The 25,268-nt window shown below is 33.6% G+C and overlaps 1 protein-coding gene across 3 annotated transcripts in view; it reads right to left on the reverse strand.

Annotated features, from left to right (window-relative positions):
• LOC118193977 (membrane metallo-endopeptidase-like 1) overlaps positions 1 to 11,279 on the reverse strand; it is a 100,031-nt gene extending 88,752 nt beyond the window's left edge. The window contains exons 1-3 of one of the 3 annotated variants that reach the window (XR_015039968.1): positions 11,017 to 11,279; positions 5,330 to 5,437; positions 3,863 to 3,970 (exon numbers count right to left, since the gene is read on the reverse strand). Coding sequence is in view for 2 of the 3 variants with exons in the window: in XM_085812327.1 (XP_085668453.1) it covers positions 3,863 to 3,970; positions 5,330 to 5,437; positions 11,017 to 11,089 (289 nt within the window). In the remaining variant the exon portion in view is untranslated. The remainder of the gene's footprint in view (positions 1 to 3,862; positions 3,971 to 5,329; positions 5,438 to 11,016) is intronic. The other 2 variants (XM_085812327.1, XM_035365154.2) reach the window with 2 other exon arrangements.
• Between the last annotated feature and the right edge of the window lie 13,989 nt (positions 11,280 to 25,268).

Below are 25,268 nucleotides of genomic sequence, written 5' to 3' on the forward strand. Positions count from 1 at the left end.
AATCAATAACGCGAACAAACATTCTTCTTTACATGTATAGATTTTGTAAAACTTACAAATGTTTTATTAACTAGCTTTGAAAGCGAGTAGTAGCAACACTTTTCGAAATAAAGCATTGTTATCTCCAACGCGCAAGACTGTTGCCATTCGGAAAAATGAGTGCGAAAGTTAATGCTTTTAGAGTTTTTAATTAAGGTTTCGACTGATTAAAGTCGTACGAAGATGGGAATAGTCGAAATGACTTCCCACGAATTTTTGGAATCGGGACTAATGTATTTAATGATTGAAAATGCTATTTTTATTTCATCTTAGAAATTTTTATTAACAAAATCTATGATTTGAAAGCCAGCAGTGGCAACAGTTCTCGAAATAAAGCAGATTTTCATCTCCAGCTTGCGAAACTGTTGCCACTCGGGAAAATGAGGGCGGAAATTATAGTTTTCCCGAGTTTTTAATTAATATCTTTGATTTTAGCTATTTTTTGGGGGAACAATTGAACGCCGACCTTTTATAGGACCCAAAAAAGGATTGTAGAAAGTTTGGTGACGATAGCTATAGTAGTAACTGAATTATTAACTGAAAAACAAACAGACTTTCTTCTTTATATATATCTATTATTGGTAACGTGAATTTAAAAAATAATATAACGCAAAACTGCAAACCTCTATGACGACAGCTATTGGATGGAACTTTACAGTAAAATAAATAACTTAACTATCAGTGATTTTAAGCAAAATTACATACTATCTGGATCGGACAGCCCAAAGTCTGTTAAGCTCTTACTGGAAACCCTACCGAAAGTCAGGCGTCGACGTTTATTCTGAAGAGCCTGTTCTCTTAGGCAAGCAGATTGAGGCGAGAACAACCAAATCTCTACTACAAGTCAATTTGTTACGTTTTTCTCCAAATTTAACTATTCTGCTTGATATAAAAATCTGTATATGCCTCTGTATGAACGAGTACATAAAATATAATCATAAATCTCAACTTTTAGTATAACTTAATAAAGGGTTCCTTGGTGACAGGCATTATCGGGGATACACAAGTTGGAATGAAAAAATAATTTTTGGGAGAGCAGAGTTTAAAGGGGAGTTTAACATTCAGGCAAATTTTCAGAAATACATATCACTGAAAATATGGAATAAGGATAAATGTGCTTGGTTGAGAATGTCTGTCAAATTATTTTGCGAGAAGACTCAGGGAAACAGAAGCTTAATGAAAACATCATTTCTCACGCAATGACAATTGAAAATGATGTTATGTTTGTAACTGATCAGAAAATACGATATTTGTTGAGAGTTCAAATATATAACTGCATAATATATAATAATAATGTATAGTTTATAATAATAATAAATAGTTTAGTAGTAGTATAATATATAGTTAGTATAAAAGAAAGTTTTGTTTAGAATGTGAGCATTTGAAAATCTGGAGAGAAAGATAGATCTATAGAAATATTTACAGTTATAGATGCTTTTGTAACTGAAAATACCTTTTCCAAAGGTTTAATTCTAGAATTTAAACTAATCATTTGAAGTTCTGTAGATAAATTTAAAAAAAAATTATTTTCTTAAAGTTTTGATGATTTAAAAGAAAATTGGGTTCATGAACGCTAAGCCTAATGTAATGACTGATGTCAGTCACTTAATATTAAACGCTAAAGAAGAGCGTGTCAAGTTTGAAGGTTAAAAATTAAAAATACAAAATTCCCAAAATATCATTATATGAATTAGAGCTAAAGATTAAGACAGGATTTCTGGAGCTTTCTGAAACGATCCTAAACATACTCTGAGCATTTTGTACTACTTCTTTATACGAAACAACAATTTTAGCATAAGACCAAGAAAATCCGTCAACTCTCTGCAAAATTTTGAAGAAGTTCTGCATCTTTTAATATATAATATTTATTCAATATTTAAGTCTTTAAATAAATGTACGTAATCCCAACTGATTACTATGAACTTTAGTATAAACTGATTAGTACGTACGTTTTGCCATTAACGTATAGTAAATTACATTTCATATGTACCAAAACATTTTTTGCAAATGAAATTTTTCTTAATGAATCACATCATAATTTATTAATTAACATAATTATTTAACTTTATAATCCTAGTTTCTATGTCTCTGCACCAAGTGGGACGAAAATGGTCGTTCAAGTAAAATATCGCCAAGTAGGAAAGTTTGAAAAAGTCTACCTTAGGCAGAGTGAGGCTGAAGACTTAAACACTGGCACTTCGGCAGTGAAGTTTAATTACATTGTTTGTTCGCTGTGACACACAAGGCCTGTCTACCTGAAAAAAGAGATGCCTTACTGGTGGACATTCTCAAGACATCTAGCTAGTATTTTCAATACACGTAGGGAAAGCCACAAAACACGCTCCTTGAAGCAACCTGTTAGCTCGTGTTCGATTCCGCGCCGAACTGCCAGTACTCAAATCATTCACTCACTGGTAGGGAACTTCTGTGTAATGATATAGGTAAAGTAATAGCCAGACAGCTAGCGTATACCATTTGTCTCAACTTCTCATATTTGCCTTGCCTGCCGTCATGAGATTTCTTTTTGGTCGTTTGAAATTACCGTGGAATGGAAAGTGACATGAAGGTGTTGCACGATCAGTTAAAATGAAGGTGACATATGTGCTGAAAAGTATCATAGAAAAGTCTTTCACTGTTTGCTGCGAGATCTGCAAAAACTCAGTCATGGTGTACGTAAGCAGTGAACGGAAACAAATTGAGTTTGTAACTTTGTAGGGTTCACTTGCTTGTCTTCTAAGTGACAACAGTACGTGTAGCAAGTTCTTGTAGGACAGGAGAAAAAATAAAAGTACCCTTTATTAAACTCTTTAAAATTTACAATACGTCAACTCGACGCTAACACACTACGCCTCCCTTGGGCGGTAACTGAAATCACAGAATTAAACTAAAAATTCGAAGATGTTCACAAGTAGTAGAACTAAGCTACAGGCCTCAGATATTTCCGTTTCTTAACCCTTGACGAAACTATCAGAAGCAAAGTGAATGCAGTTATGCCACTAGCAATAACTCCGGGAGTAGAAGCTCACGCTACAGAGGTGACGGCAATAGCCTCTCTCCAACTTTCCTTCTAGAACCCGGTATTTAAACTTTTTCTCCTTCATGTAGAATCTGTATTCCTTCACGCGCGCTAAAAAATTCAAATATTCTGGCATTGCTGATTAGGGAAATGAAGGCTTACAAGAAAGTTAAAAATTAAACTTTAACTTGTTAGTTAAAATAAATATAAATCCCTACAAGTTATGTTGCATGTAATTTTCTATAACACCGATCCTGGATATTGATGGAAAGAGAATTTAAATATTTGAGCTGTCCCAGTGAAATTTTAGGCTATAAACTGGTATTTAAGAAACAGATTGAAACCCTTACGAAATAAAAATAAAACAAAAATTAATAGCTGTATGTAAAGAAATTTGAGAATGCGAATAACTTTAAATGTGCAACGAAACTTGCAGACAATTTATTTAAAAACCGCAGCTTTTTTTTTTTTTTTTTGAGGGAAACGTAACTGCATTCTTTAGAGTACCAATCATTTCCAAGCATACCTCATGACAAGTAACGTTTTTCAGGTTTTCTCTGAAGCTGCTTCAGTACTCACTTCGAATATTACAAAGTTGCCAACAACTTCCACATAGTTTGACGCATCATTAAAGCTTATTATTTATTTTAAATGGTCATTTGTTTTGTATTCTTGCTATTTTAATTCATCTTATTAAAATACCTTGGATGAAACAAGCTCGGTGCTTGACGAATAGGTCTAGAGAATCATTTCTTTATACGTTGCGACCTTTAAGGAAACAGCTGTTAAAGGATATTTGAATCTTACCTGCTTTAGCGCATCCAGGTGTCAGGCAGAAATCATACTCGGAAGAGATGTTGAGGAGAGATGCTAGGTGCCCTATGTTCACCGACATTTCTGTAGACTGTCCGGAATCTACAGTAGAATATTTCCTTTAAACTGTGAATGTAGGTTAGCATATTTATTTACATCTAAATATAAATATAAGAAATATCTAACAAAACCCTAAAGATAAGCTCATCTAGTAAAGAAAAACCAGAGCAAATGCTGTATAATTAAGATCATTGCTGTTTCTTTTTTAAACCATGGATGAGCTCATGACTTCAGCAGGTTTCCCCATACTTGATTTTTTTATATTAGCTGTTTCTAAGAAAACTAGTTAGTCTTTCGTTTCATTTAATTTCAAACATTCATTTGAGCTGCCAATGGCTTCTGGAGGTGGATGTCATTCATATGCTATGATATAAAATGCTGGTGTTAAATATAAAAAAAATGAAACTTTTAACATAAAAAGTGGAAGATTATGCGACAGATTAAAATGTAATAACGCTTTCTTTTCCCAACAAAGTGATTGAAAATATCTGACAAAAATGTAGAGGTGACTGTAGTTAATAGATTTTGTCATGGAATGTGCACGCAAGAAGATTACTTTAAGGCGCTGTTAAAGACTAGGTAAAATTATTCTGCTAACGTGAATAGTAGTTCCAAATGTGAATTTCGAGGAAATTGAAACACTACAAGAACACTGAGCTTGCTGACAAACATTTCACCTATGGAACTGTGACACAGACGAAGCATATATTAAAGGAATGTTTTGGTTTAGTTGATAATGGCAAAGCCTACTAGAGCTATCTATCTAGGGAATGGATGCCTTCGTGAAGGACTACCTAAAGGAAATTAACTGGTACACATGTTACACTTGGGGAAAACCACAAAAACGCCCTTGAAGCCAGCCCCTTTAGCCTGGAATGGAAACCAAGCAGAAGCGATTCTTGGGTACCTCAACAACGTCCATTTTCCAGTTGCCCGTTGGGGCCCACCAGCGGCCGAGCGGTAAAGTCGTTGAACACTGGTAGTTCGGTTCGAGGTTCGATTCCCTCGAACGGGCTGGCTGCATGTGTGTTTTCGTGGTTTTCCCCGTGTGTAACATGTATACGAGCCAGTTTCCCTTAGAAAGTCCTCCACGAAGGCATCCCTGCCCTTAGGCAGATAGCCCTAGTGTGCTTTGTCATAATTAAATACACCACCACCAGTTGCCCGTTGAACTGTTCGCAATTTCATAGAAAAAAATGTATTATGCCAGCTTTATCCCACACATATAATGCATATTTACTACATAAAACTCATTTACAGAATTTTGTTTAAGCCATGTGGTAAGTTTAAACATAAGCTAACTTCCTCCGGGATGAGAACATTGAGACTATGCTTATCGTGTCATGCTTCATATGTCAGCATGGAAAACTTCAGATCAATTTTTAAAAATGCCAATCTTACCTTCTTTGATACATTCTGGTATCAGACAAATTTCCGATGTAGAGGAAACTTCACGAGGATATATTAGGGAGCTGACATTTGTTGGCAAGCAAGCATTTGGTCTGGAATCTGGGAAGAAAATAATTTACCCATTTTAGAATTATATAAATACAAATTTACTATTTGCACATATAGGTTAGAAATAGCCTATGCATGCACAAAGACGCTCGCATACACGCAAATATATACATATATGTGCATATATATATATATATATATATATATATATATATATGTATGTATGTATATATGTATGTATATATATATGTATATATATATGTAATAATAAAATTCCATAGCAAGAATACACTTAAAATTCTAACTGTATGTTCTTTTCATATTTAATGGCGACGGTCTCTATTTTGAAAGTACGTGGAATTAAATCCACAGCCCCGTAGTCAAGTTGTTTTTCCCGCCTTTTATACACGTACAGTTATAGAATGTTCTGGAAATATTTAAAGCGAACTGGATTGGCTGAGGAGGCTGACGTCATTTCTTGGAAGCTCCGCCTTTCCAGAGGCTATAAAAGGACTCGCAAAAGAATATCGGCGTTTTTTCTTAAATGTCACGATGCAGTAAACTTCATGCAAAAAGTTATTAGTAATTCTTTTTATTTACTCCAGATATCTGTTTTTGTAACTGCTATTTCTCCTGAATAATAATAAATGGATCCTGTTTTCTAAACTTATCGTCTGATAATTTAAGCTACGACTACATTTATATTTCTTCAGCAATCTATTTATTTCGGACAAAAGCTTGTACATCACATATATATATTTGCTCAACCACCGTGCCACCGTAATACTTACCATTACTCAGCCATTATTTTCTAACCGTTAATAACATATATATTTCCAATTAAAAATGTTCCAAATAATGCTAAAATTCCTTCCTTTTTGGGCATTTTCAAATTTTAAGGAATCAATTTTGCAATAATTACAGAATCTTGACTTTTTATACGTTTCCGTATGCCCTATATTTATATTTAGGAAAATTGTATGTTCATTATACAAATTATAATGCAAAATATCTCACTCCGGTAAGACAAAAAATAGCCGAGATATTTAATTTCAAAATATCGATATTTGATGCTATTTTCATTATGCATTCAGGAATCGGTTAATAAAAAAATTAGAATAATTAAAAGGTTAATTTTTTGCTTTAAATGCTGTTAAGTGATATTCTTTTGAACTTATTGTTATTTTTTTATAATTTTATCATTTTTGGTACACCGAAACAATAGCCACTTATGTCATATACAAGCGTTCAACATCTAACAATGCGTTAATATTTTAATAGCTGATGTTTTATTACTTTTAGAATAATAATTCGAATCATAAAAATATTCATAAAAATACTTTTTATGTTTTTTAAAGGCAATATCGTTACGATTTGACTACGCGCCAACAATTAAGCCTCCCAGTATTTTCTAGAACAAGAATTCTAAAAATTTCTGTGAACAAGATTCCCATTCTGAAAGAAACTAATATTGATGTATAAGATATTTCTACCGCCTTATTATGCCTTCGTGGTGTAATGGTCAGTACACTTGGCGCGTACTCGAGAGGTTCGAGTCCCGGCCAGGGCGCTGTTCATTTCTCACATCTTCTGCTTCCAAAATATCCTAATGTCTCCACAGTGGCGCCCTAACTAAAAAAGGTGGTGAATTATGATTCTTCACCACCAGGATTCGACGACTGAGTCCCCTAATCCCCAGTCGCTCTTAAAAGTGGGAAATATGTAAAATATTTCTCCAGACTTCTTAGCTTGCCTGAGTGGTGTAATTGTCAGTTCGTAAGCCCTTGCTTCATCAAGTGTCATAAAATGATCCCATTTACCTATTTTTAAATAGTTTTCATACGGGCTTCTAAAAATTGTTTTTCTTTGAACCACATTCCTTAGCAAAAAATGGTGAACATTACGTTTTTTTATCTCTTTTAAATTGCAGACCTTTGTTCTTTGTTTACTGTAGCTAGAGAAGTTTTTTAAAGACTTTGAAATTTGTTTCTGCTTGTAGGTGACAATATCCTTTCAGAATGCGAGACGAAAACAGAGAGACGCTTCAGGTTTTAATAAGGAATAGCGGAACCTTGATCTTTCCTTCCTGTCCGGGCATTTCTATCTAATATGATTCGTCATCTCTAATCCTGAAAGAATTTCTATTATAAAGTATTTCTTTTGCCTTCCTAGCGTGTCTTCGTAGCGTAGGGGATCAGCGCACTGAGCCGGTATTTCAGAGGTCCGTTGTTCCCGGCGAAGGCAGTTGCATATTTTTCTTCTTGCCTGCTTCCAAAAAATCCTAATGTCTCTACAGGTGACAGGTGACAGAAGGACAGGGCACCCGGACGGCTTTCTATGACTACTCGGGTGTTACCCTGGCCCCGCCACCATCTAGAGACTTCACAGTTGTAAGACGCTTAACAGATGTGTGCTCAATACATATCACGTTACATCTACAGTATTATATGTGCACTGTCCATTACTGTGCTAATAGCCTTGAACGTGGATAACTAAAAACAGTTACATTTCCATACTACGGATACACATACCATTGCTATCCTAGCTACTTTAGAAGAATGAAGCCAATTATGTTTATTGCATGTGCCCTATTCCGGCCTGCAGAGGTCTATGCCCATTTTTTCTAGCTTGTCCATTATGCTTTTAAGCTTTTGCCGCGTGCCTCGATGTTTTACGAGGAGGTGTTTGAAAGGCAGAATACATTGGTTCTTGGGAACATTGGTGCTTGGGAATTTGATGTGCCATTCTGCTGTTAAGGGGCACTCCGTGACATAGTGGTCTGGTGAGCCCAAGTTGTCACAGACACACATATTAGTTGTTGCTAGACCCCTTTCGGCAAAGTACGTCGGAAAGGGGCCGTGGCCTGTTATATATCGCGTGAGGTAGGGAGCTGAGATGAGCCGGTCCACCTCTACCTTGGGCAGGAACTCATATGCTCTGCGGCCTTGCGGGATTTGGTACCATTCTTTCTACCAGTTTCCAATAGCGGTCTCCTCTATTTGCCTCTTTAGGCATGACCGGGGCAGGGGCACCTTAATCTGCTCCGTTTCCTCATTTTGGGCAGCTCCTTGGCAAGAGCGTCTGCTGCTTCATTTCCTTGGATTCACCCGGGAAATTTGGATTCTCATTGACTTTTCTTGTAGAAGGAGGACTTCTGGCACCCGAACTAAAAGGGTGTTGGATGAGGTATCTCCCTCCCCCCCGGGATTTGGCTATAGAGTCCCCTGAAACCCCAGTCGCCCTTTAAAAAGCTAGGGACTATATAATGTATTTCTCCCGGTTTCCTAGCGTGCCTTCATGGTGTAGAGGGTTTGCACGCTGGGCCGGTACTCCAGAGTTCCGCGGTTCGATTCCCGGCGAAGGCGTTGCTAATTTTTCATCTTCTCTGCTTCCAAAAATATACCTAATGTCTCTACACTATAATTATTATTATACATACCCGCAGCTATGCTTGTTCGAATTATCATTTCTTAGTCTTGTTCGTTTCTATATCATGCTGTTGGCTCAGCATTTAACGCTAAGACTGTTTATTAGAGAAAGTTTTGTAGCGAAGTACATATTAATTATTTGCGATGCTTCTGTATGAACTCTTAAATATGGCTACGCATGGATTCATGAGTGCCTCGTACGTAGCTCTCAGCTCTACGTCCCTATTATTTATCTCCAGATAATATTTTATGATAAGAAATGCGCAGAGTGAAAAAGTTGCTGAAAGTGAAACCTTTGCAAACTCTAAAAATTATTTTATTATACCAGGCGGTTATAAATAAACTTCCCCTATAAACGGCATCCTGCAGAGCAAACGGGTGAACGGACTGCAACGAAATTTTGTGTTTATTCCCTTTATCAAACATATTTCGAGATCCTATTGTATTTAATCATTATTTTTATTTCAATATTTAGTATCCTATCCTTCAGTGTTAAACACTAGCTCCAAATTTAATATTACACATAAACCGTACTTTGAAACACAGGGCAATTTTGCATTTCGCATTGCACTGTAGTAGAATGTCATATCATTCAGTTGATTCTAGTTTTCTGTATTTATCCTGCGAGTAATATGAGCATCATTCCACGCTCAATATATTTGAGTGAACGTAGAAATTCACTTTTATTATTTATTATTAATTGTGAACTTAGAATCGTTATTATTTATTAGCAGTGAATTATTATTATTCACTGTTGTAATTTGTTATCCATTGTGATCTTTCGACGAACTTAGTATAAATTCACTGTTGTTATTCATTATTAAATGTGAACTTAGAACTGTTATTATTTATTAACAATGAGCTGTTATCATTCACTGTTATCATTTATTATTAATTGTGGGCTTTGGGTGAACTCAGGAATCTACTATTATTATTTATTTTTAATTATGAACTTATAACTGTTATTATTTATTAATAGTGAACTATTATTACTCACTGATACTATTCATTATTGTGAACTTAGAACTGCTGTTATTTATTAACATTGAAGCTATTAATCCTTGTTACTGTGATTTTTGCTTGAACTTAGAAATTCACTGTTATTATTTTTATTAAACGTGTTTATTTTTTTCATCCTGTAGAACTTTCGCTATCTGTGTAGCTTCCCTCATTTGCATACAAATACTTCCTTCGGTATGTTTGTTTCACCAAAGTGATTGGTTTTCATACGTTTTGTTCTATTTTGAGAAACGTATCATCCATAATTATAATATAAATTTTATTTTGGGCTTTTTTTACTAAATTATTACGCTTCACTGAATGATGATCACTTCCAATTATCAGAACCACAGTTTCTATAACTTGATAACATCATTTTGTTCCAGAATGCGTTGTAATCCAATTAATATCTTTCCCTTTTCAAAACGTGTTATATATCATCTTCGAAATCGATACATTTCGTTTATCGATGTCATTAATTTAAAGATTTATAACCTGAAATTCCGAAACCAGTGTTTTAATTCCACATCGTTTTATATCCCATCACATTTTAAAAGTTTCTTTAAATTTTATTATGTTTAAAAGTTAAGACTTTATCTTTCTTACTATGATTTCCATAATGCGTAAAATCGTGCTGAAGAGAATTTATTGTATTCGAGAGGATTCATGTAAAATAAAGAAAAATACCGCTTCGTTTACACATTGCTCGGAAAGACCTCTTGAAAAAGAATTGTGTCTAGTAATTCCTCCCACAAATTTCATATTCTTTTATTGTTTCGCTACATGAAAAGCGCGGTAATGAACGATGATTTGAACTACAACCTCAGATGCCGTGGGAAAAATGCTGTGATGAAAATTGCACATGAAAGGATTGGCAGCGGCTTTCAAGTGACTATTTTAAAGTAAGAGATTATACAATATGTTTCAAACTTATTACAAGAAGTGTCATGGCATACTTATTTTAAAGAATATATAATTAAATTTCACAATGCTTAAATTATAAAGTTGCATTTTACTAATCTTTGCTATGCTTTCTATATTACATTACAATAGATAATAATTCACATAATTTTTAAAGTTTTACTAATCTCATTTATGATTAAGACTTAATATTAGGAGCATTCAAAAATAAAATTAGTTTCAGACAAAAAATATATACTTCCACCCTAATTTATCTCATATAAAGAAAGTAATTTTACTTACATAAATGTTTACTTAAAAGGGATGCTGAGCAAACAAAATTCATTAGAACGTCAATGTTCATTACACGAGACATTTTGAAATGACTACCTGTAGCCTCTTCTTGTTTATAGCACGACTGCTTAAAAACCACTTTTATCTTTTTTCGTTGGTTCAAAAACAAACATCATATTGCTATTGAAAATCGTTGGCTATAGACGGGATTGGATTTTGAAAATGTGACATTAAAATACTTTTTTCTGTATGTTCGTGAGTTCTGAAAGCTGTTAACAAATACGTAAGTACTTTTTATCTATGATTTTAGCAAACAGCGTGTTATTGTTCTGTGCCAAAACTGCATTTATTCCACGTATACTTTTCTCATGTTATTAAAGGATTGATTTTGAATGATGTATTTGGTGACAAGAAGTCTGTTGTCGGGAAAATATGTATCTAAAAAACTGAACAATGTTCAGATCTGACACATGATTACCTGCACTAACTGAATTGCAGGTGCGTCCTAATATAAGATAGTAAAAAAAGTCTATATTTTTCTTGCTTTGTATTTTGTCATACGTATTGTCTAGTCATTAGTGATTGACTAATCTTAACTTTATTCGGTCAAATATAGACAATTGTCAGGACGCAGATGGGAAAAATGGACCAACTGCAACTCACCCAATATGTTACTTTTTGTATGGTCAGGATACATGTAACTAAAGGAACTTATCAAATAATCCATTCATTTAAGTTTTACAATTTTCCGATTGCTCAGATTGAAAATCGACAAGGATTTGTGTAAAATGCTTGTGTTCATAACATAAAAAAATTTATAACAGCTAGGAGCAGCCTTTGGTTACTAATGTTTTTTCATTATTCTGGGAATGCAATTATATTTCTCATGAGATTCAAATAGTTTCTTCGATAGATTAAACTGTTATTGAAAGACACAGTGAAAACTCTCATAAATAATTAAAGTGAGTGAATAAGAGAAAACGTTTTTTCGTTAAAAAAGAGTGAACGTTACTTGCTCCTCACAGTTTTTACCTAATCAAATGAGGTTTACAAAGGCAAACAAATCTCAAAATTCAGATAATAGGTATGAATTACACACATATAAAACAAGTTCCCACAACCTATGAAAATATAAAGAACCGGCGGCATAAAAAATAAATTCTATTATAAATTTCTACGAAAACAGAACGCACGAAATGTCTTAACAGGAAGAAAAGGAAACTGAGGGCTACAGTTCAGAGTCTAATATCTAGAAGACTGCAGTTCATAGTGTAATGTATAGTTCATAGTTTACAGTGCATTATCTCAAAGAAATATTCATAAATAAAAGAAAAACAAAGAAAATTTTATTTCAAATTAACGACATAAGATTAAATAGGACGTGAATATGAAAAATTTAATTAATTGATTTTTCTTATTGCAGAGCTATGGAAAAATTCTTTCCGCATATCAACATAAAACAAAGTGTCCACGGCAAAGAAAAAAGAGAGAAATATGCGGATCATTAAAAAAGAATGTTAACAGATAATGTCTTCCAGATTAACTTTGCCAAAAAAAAAAAAAAAAAAAAAAAAAAAAACATCTAATAGATACTTTTAAATGAAATTTAATTTAATGACATTATTGTAGTTTTCTTATAAATATTGTTCTTAAAAACCGTTTACATTTTAGTCGTTGGGGACCTCTGACGACATTATCATTCCATTATTTACAGTATGATCTTTTTGCTTCGAAAACCTATTTAATTTAAATGAAATGAGCTTATTTCCAAATTAAACTACCTAAACTTTTAGATAAGTAGTTAACAAAATTTTTTGGTTAATTATAATATGGATTGTTTTGCCTGTGGTTTTAACTGCCTTGAGATTAACAGTTATTTTACTTCAGCCATGGGTGCTAGTCCTACAATTAGCTTGATTAATTGAAAAATCCTCTTGAAGAAATGACTTAATTTAAGAACTTAAGGAATGTAAAAATCACAAGACTAAAAGAAATTGCGATCTCAGCTTGATATACAGATATTGTTTCATCATCTAAAATAATTTTAAGTGCAGCAGTTACAACAGATCTCTTAGTTTAAGAACGAACCCTGATGTCACATATAAAATAAATATGCAGAACAAAAACATTAAATTTAAAATAAATATACAGAGTTATCAAAATAGCAAAACCAAATGCTATGAAAAATAAAACTGTGATATTATTTCATCATAAATTAACACAAAGGAAAAATTACTAACTTATTCTTTTTTACTTCCTTGTACGAAGTAGAAAGGAAGTATTGTAATCCCGAAAAGTTTCAGGCAGCATATTTCAACGAAAATATCCATTTTGACCGCTATCGAATGCAATTTAAAGATGTTTTTGCGTGACATCTGTACGTAAGGACAGAATAAAAGACTCTTTTCCCACAAAAAAATTATAAAACTGCTTTAAAATGAATTCTGAAGAGACTTTTTCGTGGTGTCTGTACGTACGTAAATATGTATCTGGCATAACCCAAAAACGAGTAGCCTCAGAACTTTGAATTTTGTATATAAGACTGCTATAACATGTAGATGTGCTCCTCGTATTTTGGTTGCAATCGGCAGCACAAAACGTATGTAAATATATATATATATATATATCCACTCTGTTACCTAGCTCAGTGATCTCAGTTTCTTTACTCTTATATGTTTGCAATTTGTTCATTTTTTGCTTCAAAAATGATTGAATTATGGTGTTCTTATCTTCCGGTTAAAGTTTTTATTATTTGAAATAATTGAATGAGAAATACTGAATCATCTGTGAAAAACTTTTTTTGTTTGTTTTGTTTGCTTAATTTCTTTCATACATAGTTCTAGATTTATTATAGTATTTGAATAGAACATGTGGGAACGATTAGGTAATTCTTCAAATGATATAAATTTTGTGCATTCTGAGTTACAATATGACCGATTAAAGACAACGGTATAATAATTAACAAGCCTTTAGATATTGCTAATAAATTTGCCGGTACTTATAAAAAGCAATTTACCGTCAATCAATTCTACAACACAAATAATTCGCTCATCTGCAGTTATGTAACCGACTTTCTCTCCGCCCACCAAAATAAAAGAAAATATCCTAGCTCACCCAATGAAATTAAATCTTTAAATACTAAATTAAATCCTAAAAAAGCAACAGGTTTCGACATCATCACTAATAAAGCACTCATGGAACTTCCCAGAAGAGGAATTGTGCAAATCACAAATATCTTTTATGCATGCTTAAGATTAAACCTTTTTCCTCGCAACTGGAAACACGCTGTTATTATTTTCAACTGAAGAAGCCTGAGAAGAACGGTTCTGAAACTTCAGATTATGAGCTTACTCTCTGCTTTAGGAAAATTATTTGAATCTCTCATCATAGATGGAATCAATACCTTCTTAGAAGATCATACGTTATTAGAGATTACCAGTTTGGCTTTAGGCATGGGTTCTCTACTACACAACAAATAACTCGTGTAGTTGAGCATATCGGGGAACGTTTTAACAAATAGGAGACTGTCGTGAGAATATTCATCGACATAGAAAAAGCCTTTGACATAATTTGGCATTCAGGCCTACTCATTAAATTAATGGGATATAAATTCCACCAGAAATCATTCTTCTCGTAGCCAGTTATCTTCAATCGCGCACCTTCCAAGTTAAAATTAAAGATTCCTTATCTGAAATTAAAAACATCACTGCAGGAGTAGAACAAGATAGTATGTTAGCCTCTGTGCTCTTCAACATATACATCAACGATATCCCTAATTATCCTAGAGAAGCCCTCATCGCATGCTATGCCGATGACATGGCGATTTTAAGCAAATCTTTGAATCCTAAAAAAGCCGTCTCCTAACTTCAAGAAGTCCTTGATAAGATTTATCCATAGTTTGAAACCTGGAAGATAAAAATCAACTCTGAAAAATGTACTGTTGTTTGTTTTCAAAAACATCTCACCAGAAAAATCAAACTTAATAATATTGAAATAGCACGGAATACCTCAATCAAATACCTGGGTGCTCACTTCAATAGAAAATTAACCTTTCAAAATTACATCAATGAAATCTGCAAGAAAGCAAGCCAAGCTATTGGAAGTGTTTACGCATTAATACGCAGACACTCAACTCTTAGCATCGCTACTAAAAGAATTTTATATTTACAAGTCATAAGACCTATACTACTCAATGCTTCTCTTCTCTTCTCCAGACTGGGCGGCTACCGCTCGTACGAACAGATTGAAAATTCAAAGAATACAAAATAAAACCTTGCGAATCATAGCCAATGGTCCCTGGTTCGTAAGAAAATCCACTCTGCATAATGACCTCAGGATTAAACCTACAGACTCAGAAATTCTAAAATTATCGCATAAACTCTTCCTTTAAGATTTTCCAGAGAATTACTGACGTTAGTTTTAGTAATGTAGATGGTGTAAATTGGATTCGAAAACACTCAAGCCTTAAACATTTTCTTGAAATTCTTCTTGCAATCATAACAAATCAAGAATAAGAAAACTATTTAAGTTGCCATGGAAGTCTCAGACGACTATTGATTTTTAGATTTCGGACACTAACGGCTTCAGAGTATAGAATTAAAAAGTGTCGTGAGTGGTTTTTAAATAATAGTAAATAAAATGAATTATTTTAAAATTTAGATCTATTTTAAAGTACAATACTGCAAATATTATTGTAATGCGAAACTTGCAATTTTGCGGACAATGTACTGTATTAATACATTTAATAAAATAACACTTTTCTTCGGAAATGTTCTTAAACATTTTATGGAATATTTACATGAACGGAACAGGATTAGTGGATTCGGAAACAGGATCAGTGGATTCGGAAACAGGATCAGTGGATTCGAAAACAGGATCAGTGGATTCAGGTATATTATTAAAACGATATATTTGTTTGGTTGTCAATAACAGAGGAACAATTTTGAAGTGAAAATGATTTGGAACTAATCGTGTTAACACATAGACTGTCACACTGGTTTGTGAGAAAATCTCCTTCTGGCCACCAGCGCTCCTGTACCATACGTCAGTTGTCTCCGATCGCAGGAGTTTAGAGCTTCTAGAACGAAACTTTTGGGGAAATGCATTCAGTTTAAAATCTTTCCTAAAGAAAGAAGTATCTAAGAAAGCGTGCAAGATTCGAAAATTGTTTCTTTCCCACATATTTTTGTGTACTCACAAATGGTTAAAATTGTTTTGTATCAAAATGGTTTTTAATCTTGTTATAAATAGCATTTTGATAATAACAAATGAAATTGTTTGTTTTCAGTCTTCGCCGTGACGTTGGAAGCACGTCCGGCTAAAAATCGGAATCAAAACGTCCAGTGTTAGAATCCCGTCCAGTGTTAGAAGACACTTTTCCTGTTCCCTTCACCTATATAACCTAATGATGCCCAAAAATATAAATGTAATTTCCGTTGTTACGTTTTTTATGTGTGAAATAACTATAACTGTGATTTTTCCAGTTTACGAGTCTCCGAGTGGTTAAGACTGCTGAAGACTTCGTCCTGGATTTCGTCCTGGATCGGGTTCTATTCCAGACAAACGGAGTCGCTACTTTGCTGTGATTCGTAGGTTTCAGCGTAGGTAACGGGAATACGAGACAGGCTTGCTTAGAAAGTTTTCCTCGAAGGCATCCATCCTCTTAGGGAAATAGCCTTCATGCGTTTTCCCATATTCAAATAACGTATTCTAACTTGACCATTTTTCGTGTCATTCTGTTACGTTCGGCTACCACGGCGTTAATCGTGCTTAGGTCCTGGGACATGGTTATTTTTCTAAGGCACTGTCAATCGCTGCAGTTCAGTAAATTTTCAAAATCATGTTAATAAATTTTCTAAATGATTTAATTTACAGTATGTGTAGAGAGGTTTAATGTGTAATTTAGTTCTATAAAAGCACTGAATGTTTTTAATTAGAAATTATGAATATTTTTAAGATCTGCGTCTATTGATTTTAAATAGTTTCGTTTGGTTACGGAGGACGGAGACGCCTGGTGTCTAATAGGTAAACAAACGTATTCCCTCCCTCCCCTATTTTAAAATTTAATTTTAGCATTTAAAATGTAAGCAGAATGCAGGAATAGATAGGAAAAAAAGGACGAAGGTAAAAATAAAATGAAAAAAAAATAATTAACTGGGAACCTTAAATATCCGAATGCCGCCCGAACGGTATAGTAGTTTGGTTAACATATATTTGTGCTTAGGTTTGCAGTACTAAGTTGCTCCTTATTAAATTTTTAATGTGCTTTTTAATTTTGAGCCCAAAGGCAATTTGTTCAGAATGGCTATTTGTTCAGAAGGGCTATTCATTTCGTTTCGGCATTTTGCGTCGGTTCACTATAAATGGCTGTATCACTTCTCAAATCGTTGCCACTCAATATTATCTATTCCCTGTGCTATATTTAAAGAAATTCAATAATGAAGAATCTGCATAAATGTTTGTATGTTTTTCGCATTGTGATGAAACAATTTCGCATTGTGATTATTTGATGGAAGATTACGTTATTCAAAATCTAGAGTCTTTAGATTTTGAATAACGTAATCTTCCATCAAATATGGGCAACTGAAAGCCCTAATTTAGAATTTGAAATTTGTTTCAATATCGATTTCATATTTGTTTTTGATTAACAAATTCAAAGACTTCAAAGCGAGCGATGGCAACACTACGGGGGAAACCGGACTTCCATGCTTGTTTTGAAATAAGATTACTCCAATTATTTATATCTGGGGTTAGAGAATGCACAAAGTTTATCGTGTTAATTTTTATTTCTATTAATTTTATTATCATGCCAGATGTTAAACGAATCCCCTATTTTTCCATAAACCTCAAAATGTCTCTCCCAGTCCTACGGCTGTACCTCATCATTTACTGTAAACAAATTCGCGGTTGTTTGGATTTTGTCGATTCGAAGTGAAACATGAACTTTTCCCAAGGTCGTTGTAGATGCGTGATTATTGATTTCACGTTGAAACGTCAGATAATCCATCATGATTCATCGCAACACTATTTTGATCTTTCATTTTGTCATTCATCGACTCTCTGTCTGACGCGGAAGGCATTTGGCGTCACAAATAAAGCTAGAATGTTTACGCTTCCATGTCAAGCAGCACTTTTTTAATTTACGTAAACGAACCATGTGATTTTCTTTCGCAGACATAAAAAAAACCATCTCCCGTTTCGTTTCAAACTTTCTAATTTCTGTTCGCGTTCCTTATCACAATTTTCGGAACTGTGCTCAGAATTATTGCAAAAAATGCAAATTTTCTGAAATGTGCTCAGTGCGGTAGCGTTAGGAATCGAATCTTGCTGTTTAAACCTTAAAACTTCTGAAATCTATTCCCTTTTGCGAAAATTTATTAAGTGACAATTTATAGTCTACGCGTTTAGCTGATTCATTATTTTCCCTTGTTTGTCGAAACAAAAATGTTCGTTCTCGCGTTCGAAACAAAAATGTTCGTTCTCGCGTTTCTATTTCTTTCAAGGAAATTTTAATAATTCTGTTACATTCTGAGAATCGTCTTTTTCATGCTGTCTATAAAAATCTAGCACAATAGAATCTGGAATAAGTTTGGTTAGTAGTGGAAACAACAAACTTCCATATGAATTCCGTTCGACACCCAAGAGTTTGTACACCCCGCACTTGGATTTCTATCGTGTCGTATAACTCCCTTAACTGTTTCAAATACGAAGCTGATTTTACTGCATTTAAATTTAACAAATGGTTAATATGAGATCTTACAATAATTTCTTTTTTCCCGTAACTTTCTTTAAGCAATTCAACCGCTAAATCATAATTATTTTCCGATACCAATAGTCCTTGAATGCTAATTAAGGCTGGTCCTTTAAGCTTTAAGATAAACGTTCGTTACTGTGAATCGCATTATCAAACTGTGACCAAAATTCCTGAAACTTCTCTAAATTACCCTCAAACGGTTCTACATGAAGTTTCGGCAAATTTATTCTCGATTTGTCTGGTTCACTATTCGAAATAAGTGAAGAATTATTCTTCAACGACAAATCTGTCTTATTTCTATCTGAATTCTGAAGATAATTCTTAACTTTCGATTTCGCGTAGATGATACGTTCTCTGTATTCCTGATTATTCTCGACTTCTGTTTCCAGATCAGATACTTCAGGAATTAAATTCTCAAATTCTAGATCTAACTTAAATATCCGATCTGCTTTTTCTTGTAGATTCATCTCACATTCTTCTAATGATTTTGTATCTACAATATCCTGTTCCAATACAGATATTCTGTTAATTACTTGTGTTGTTAACCTTCTTAAAGGTTTACGTTTCGTTTTTGCTTTATCTAAAGCTTTCTTTGTATTCTCATCCATATTATTACCTAATAATATAATTCTATACTTCAGCGCGATCATGGAAACGGAAACCGTTTAAGTTGCCATGGAAATTGCAGACGACATTTTATTTTTAGATTTTGGATACTAACAGTTTTGAGAGAGTAGAGTTAAAAAGGGCCACGAGTGTTTTTAAACTGAAAGTAAATAAAGTGCTATTAAAATGAACTCCACTGAAATATTTTAACAAGCGGCAGCAATTTCTGTGGGATTTTAGTAATACACGAGTTTTTCAGCTAAGTATTACTACGAAATTTCTTGTACAACCAACGTTTTATAATTTTCCTGGGGGAAAAAGTTCTTAATTTCACTTGAAATAAGCTCGAATAATTGTTTTGAGGTGTAATAACACGAGTCTGAAGATTATTTCTGCGACGTATATGTATATGAAACAAGTAAAAATAAAAACTTATGTGTAGAAATACATCTAGAAGCATATGTTTATAAAACAGGAATGAAGAGACAAGAAAGACACCAAACATATTTGAAAACACTATATGCCAAAACTCATGAATAACATATGTAACACGGGTGGTATCGATATCTAGAAAATATGCTTAGACATATGGTGCGAAGAATGTAGGCGTAAATAGAGCATAGTGCGCCCAGAATTCAGTATTACACTACAAGGTAATTCTTCCGCCTTCTTAGCATGCCTTCGTAGCGTGGTGGTCTGGCGAGTTCGGGCGCCAGTGCCGAGACATTAGGTTTTTTTGGGGGGGGGGAGCAGGAGACTTGAAAAATAAGAAATGCCCTCGCCGGGAATCGAACCACGGACCTCTCGAATACGCGCCGTGCGTAAGTTGAGTGTTAAGCTGCTACCTGTGCGATCTATTGTAAAAAAATGGCTACAAATTCTAAATTAATGTAAAATGTTGTCCTGTGTAAAAAAAAAAAAAAAAAAAAAAAAAAAAAAAAAAAAAAAAAAAACACTGTTGTTAAATGCTACAGGATTATAAAAATGTAAGTAATGAGTGAAAAATGATGTTAATGTTCCTTATTTTAAAAGACTTATAGCTCTGGCATAAATAAAAATAAGGAATAATCTCAATTCACATTACTTAATTACACCTTTTTCACAACTGACTTTATTGACAGAATTCTTTATCTCATACAACTTATTTTCTAAAAATATTCAGCACTGATAGAAAAAAGAAAAATATTTTTTTTCACAGCAAATGAACATGATACGCAGGTTTCATTTCACATTCAGCTTTTACTTCAATACCTGATGAAAATCTTAATTGTCACAATAAAGGAAAACAAATTCGATATAATAAGTCTGTCACCTCTGTACTGATACACCCTGTATATGTTATTTTAAATAACCTCATTATATACTTGCATTAAATACGATACAAAACGAAATTAATAGCCCTTCTGAGAAAATTACCCCTTTAGACTGCTAAAACATTTTCTTCCTGATTATAGGCATTTTTTACAAGTATTTCAGTGGATTATAGTTTAAAAGAATTCATTTTATTTACTATCATTTAGAAAACACTCAAGGCACTTTTTAACTCTATTCTATAACACCATTAAATTCTGAAAACGAAAAATAAAAAGTCGTCTGCGATTTCCATGGCAACTTAAACAGTTTTCTTTTTCTTGATCGCGCTGCCACAATACAAAAGTACAACTAAAACGCGTCACAGAATGGCATATTTTTGCGAAAACGTTTATCTTGTATTAATATTTATATTATCGTAAATATCATTCGGGTACAGTTTTAAATACCAAAGCAAACGTTTTATCAAATCATAAAAAATACGTAGTTGTCATATTTATAAATCAACTGAAATACTTAATCTTGTATTAAATATAATTTTCACATAACAAATAAAATTGTTCGTGTTTGGCCTTCGTAGCTTAGCTAGAAGCACGTCCGGTTAAAAATCGAAATCAGAAAGTCTCGTGTTCAAATTCCGTCGAGATGATAGACTTGGTCCCTTCAGGGAAACTACTTTAATCATTCAAAAATTATTAATTTAATTTCCGTTCTTACGTTCCTTGTGTCTGAAATGTTTATGACTGAGATTTTCCAATTTTATGAGTCTCTGAGTTTTTAAGACGGTTGAATACTCGTTGTTCGATCTAGATAAGCGGTTCTCAACCTTTTGACTAACACGTACCACCTAAACAAAAATTGAAAAACATTTTGTACCACCACTACAAAGTACTACCACTACCAGCACTCTCGAAAAAATCTCAGATCGCATACATTTACGAGTGTTGGAGGAAAAACTCAATCAGGATGTTGGGATTTTCATTTTTGAATTTAATAGTTAAAAATACTTTGTTTTTTTGCGTACCACCCATTTTTCTCTTGCGTAGCATTTATTTTTCTATTGATCTAGACTATATTCTATGGCAGGCAAATGTGCTAGCTGCTTTGCTGGGATTCATGCGTCTCAGTATAGGTAACGTGAATAAGAGCCAGTTGTCCTTAGAAAAATTCTTCACGAAGGCATCCCTTTTCTTTGGCGGATAGTCTTATTTGCTTTACCAAATAACCTAACGTAACCTATTCAAATTAACTAAATTAACCATTTTCCGTCTCACGTAAGTTCCCGGTACGTTTTACTATAACCGCACTTATCGTGCAGTTCCAGAAAATGGCTATTTTTCTACGGAACTGCCAATGGAGATATTTCTAAGTACAAACAGAAACAGATTAACGCATGGCATAAATACACATGTTCATAACTATAAATACATCGTTAATTCTTACAGAAGATATAAATTATCCGTTTAATCTGTAAAATTTAGATCTATTTTAAAGTACAATAACATGCAAATTTTGCAGACCATGTACTGTATTAATACACATTTCATAAAATAACACTTCTCTTCGGAAATGTTCTTAAACACTTGAAATATTACATGATAGACCTTCTTTACGCTGATGAACAATGCACTCTTATAACATCGAATGTAATGAAATCCAATACCTGGAGCAGTAAGACAGTAAAATGCCATCGATTATAAGGTCAGTCTACTGTCAAATTTCTCCGGGCTTTTGATACTTTTTTCTGCTTAAACAATTATAAAACATTTTATTTCCCATTCTTTTCGGATTACGTTTATTATAAATCAGTGAAGAGCTTTCCTGTTTCTTCGATTTACCGCGTGGGAAATTTAACGAATGCAAAATATAATAAATATAATAGTTAAGATAGGTAGGCAATATAAAAAAATAAGTATAATCTCTTACCTCAAAACGCGCTCAGTATGGTACTCGAAACGGGTTTGACCATCTTAAGATTTTGCTCGTAACGGTATTCCTTAATCTCCCCACCAACATTTTGACTCGTAAAGTAGATATTATTTTACTTTGATATAAAATATCACATGAATATAAATGCGGTCACGAACCGTCGAAACAGCACCATCCACAACATTCTTTTAGTGACTCGTATATATTTTACCATTTTCTTGACACGTCGCTGTTTTTCTGGGAAAAAAATGTGGCTTTGTTATTCGAATTGAAACGGTCGTTTAAAAAATGTTGTACTGGTTTTTTTAGGAACCGAGATCCCTCTAAATTTTTCGGTAATTCCAGTGCATCCATGTTTCTATTCGATGACTGGAGAAAGGTATTGAAACGCGGGAAAATATTCCATCGGTCGCGGAAGGTTCCGGGACGCCTCTAAACTTCCCGGTAATTCCGCTGCGACGACGACGTCGCGGAAGGTTCCGTGGCACCGTCGGAGGATCAGCGTATCCCGTCCTGCTTCCATTGCTGCATCCCCCGGAACGAAACCCCGATACTTCTCGGCGCTCCTCCAAAAGCTCGCCAAAATAAACGACGAAACGCAAAAAGCAAGCTCGCCAAATCGCCAATGCAAGAAACAAAAAAAAAAAAAAAAAAAAAAAAAAAAAAAAAAGCACATATGTTACTATCCTATATTCTCTCTATAATAAGGTAACGTGTAACTTTCGTAAGATGTGACCCTCTCTTTTAAAAGATTTTAAGTAATAAAGGATAGGTTTATAGAAATAGGATAAGTATGCAGTTTCTCTTCGAATCTAGTGGATACATATCAGATAAATATATAAGCCTTGCTCTTTTATTTTTTCCATTTTTTCTTCTACTTCCGTGATTTCGCCCCTCCTCTTCGACGTCATGGTCGGCGTTAGCGAATCAGCGGTTTCTAATTTGTCTGCGCATGTCATTTCTTCCATGTTTTGTTGCTTTGTTTCAGTTTCATTTTTTTTAAAGAGTATTGCTTGGCAGCATTGTTTTACGCCAAGCAAAGTTTAGCTTTAGTGTAACCCTAAAGTTATTTCGTTTTTGCCTTATTAGTATGTATGACTTTTGACTTGATGTAGGAAAACAGAATAAATATTTAAACGTTTCTAATATTAAAATACGGAATTTGTAAGAACGTTAAATGACTTTGGAGTTTTATTAAAATACGGAATTTGTAAGAACGTTAAATGACTTTAAAATAACTTCAATGACTAAACATGGAAAGCTTAATAAGAGATATATTAAAATAATACTGGTATGATTTTTAAAAAATTCCTTAAGACCATAAAATGAGTGTAAAAGAAATACATTTTTATTTTAGCACATACCAGCTTTAATTTAATATTTGTTTGTATGCACAGTTTTGTATGCTGAAGAAAATAGAGGCCTCTAGCTTCAATAAAATGTCGTACTTATGGGGGATAAATGACTTGTTGTGGCTCTCATCTTGGGGATTCAGGGGGACAGGAATAAGTCGCCCACTTCGTGAGTTAGTTTCGTTCTGTTCACTCATCATATACAAGGGGGGGGCATGTAAAAGGTGGCTATTGTTCGTTATGGGGCAGTTGGCATTAAGAAAGAGCTCTTCTGGTTAGATAAGAAAAGGGGTCGTTAATTAAATTTCGCACATTTCCTATCCTGCCAAATATACTGTAGACAATTGTAGAACGTTTAGGCGAGGAGAAATAAAGAACGGAATGTGGGAAACATCTGCTATCGGTGTTGCTTATATTTCGGACTTTAAAAATTAAAAAAGAAAAATCTTTTTTTTTAGCCGAAAGGAACAATTTGGCCAGGAGGGCTTTTAATTTTCGTTCTGGTATTTTGCGTTGATTCAACGTAAATCCAGAAAATGATTCTTAGTGGTGTTAAGATTATTATTACTATGCATTGCTATGCCACAGTGCTTCCAAAAATACCATTGTTCAGAGGTATATTAACATTTTGCTCGTATCGTAGCCTAAAAAGAAACACTTACTCACTTATTGAATGAAGTGTACGGGAAACAGATATTCGGCACTTGTAAAAAAAATAAAGGTGAATCAAAATATATTATATTTTCGTTTTTCCGAATGTAAAACCATCTTAAGATACCATCAGATTTAATCTTTAAATATAAAACTAATTATTTGTTGATAACTGGAAAAATTTCATCAAGCAGTGTACATGAAAAGTTTCGTGGTGTCTGTTCGTACGTAAATATGTATCTGGCATAACTCAAAAACGAGTAGACTCAGAACAGTGAAATTTTGTATATAGGACTGCTATAACATGTAGATGTGCGCCTCGTATTTTGGTTGCAATCGGCAGCACGAAACGTATATAAATATATATATATATATATATATCCACTCTGTTACCCAGCTCAGTGATCTCAGTTTCTTTACTCTTATATGTTTTCAAATTGTTCATTTTTTGCTTTAAAAATGATTGAATTATGTTGTTCTTATCTTCCGGCTAAAGGTTTTATTATTTGAATTAATTGAATGAGAAATACTGAATCGTCTGTGAAAAACTGTTTTTTTCTTTTGTTTGCTTAATTTCTCTTATACATCGTTCTAGATTTATTATAGTATTTGAATAGAACATGTGAGAACGATTAGGTAATTCTTCAAATGATATAAAT

The sequence above is a fragment of the Stegodyphus dumicola genome, chromosome 3, assembly GCF_044657685.1.
Source record: "Stegodyphus dumicola isolate Sdum_Otavi_A_Nest chromosome 3, ASM4465768v1".
Taxonomy (NCBI): domain Eukaryota; kingdom Metazoa; phylum Arthropoda; class Arachnida; order Araneae; family Eresidae; genus Stegodyphus; species Stegodyphus dumicola.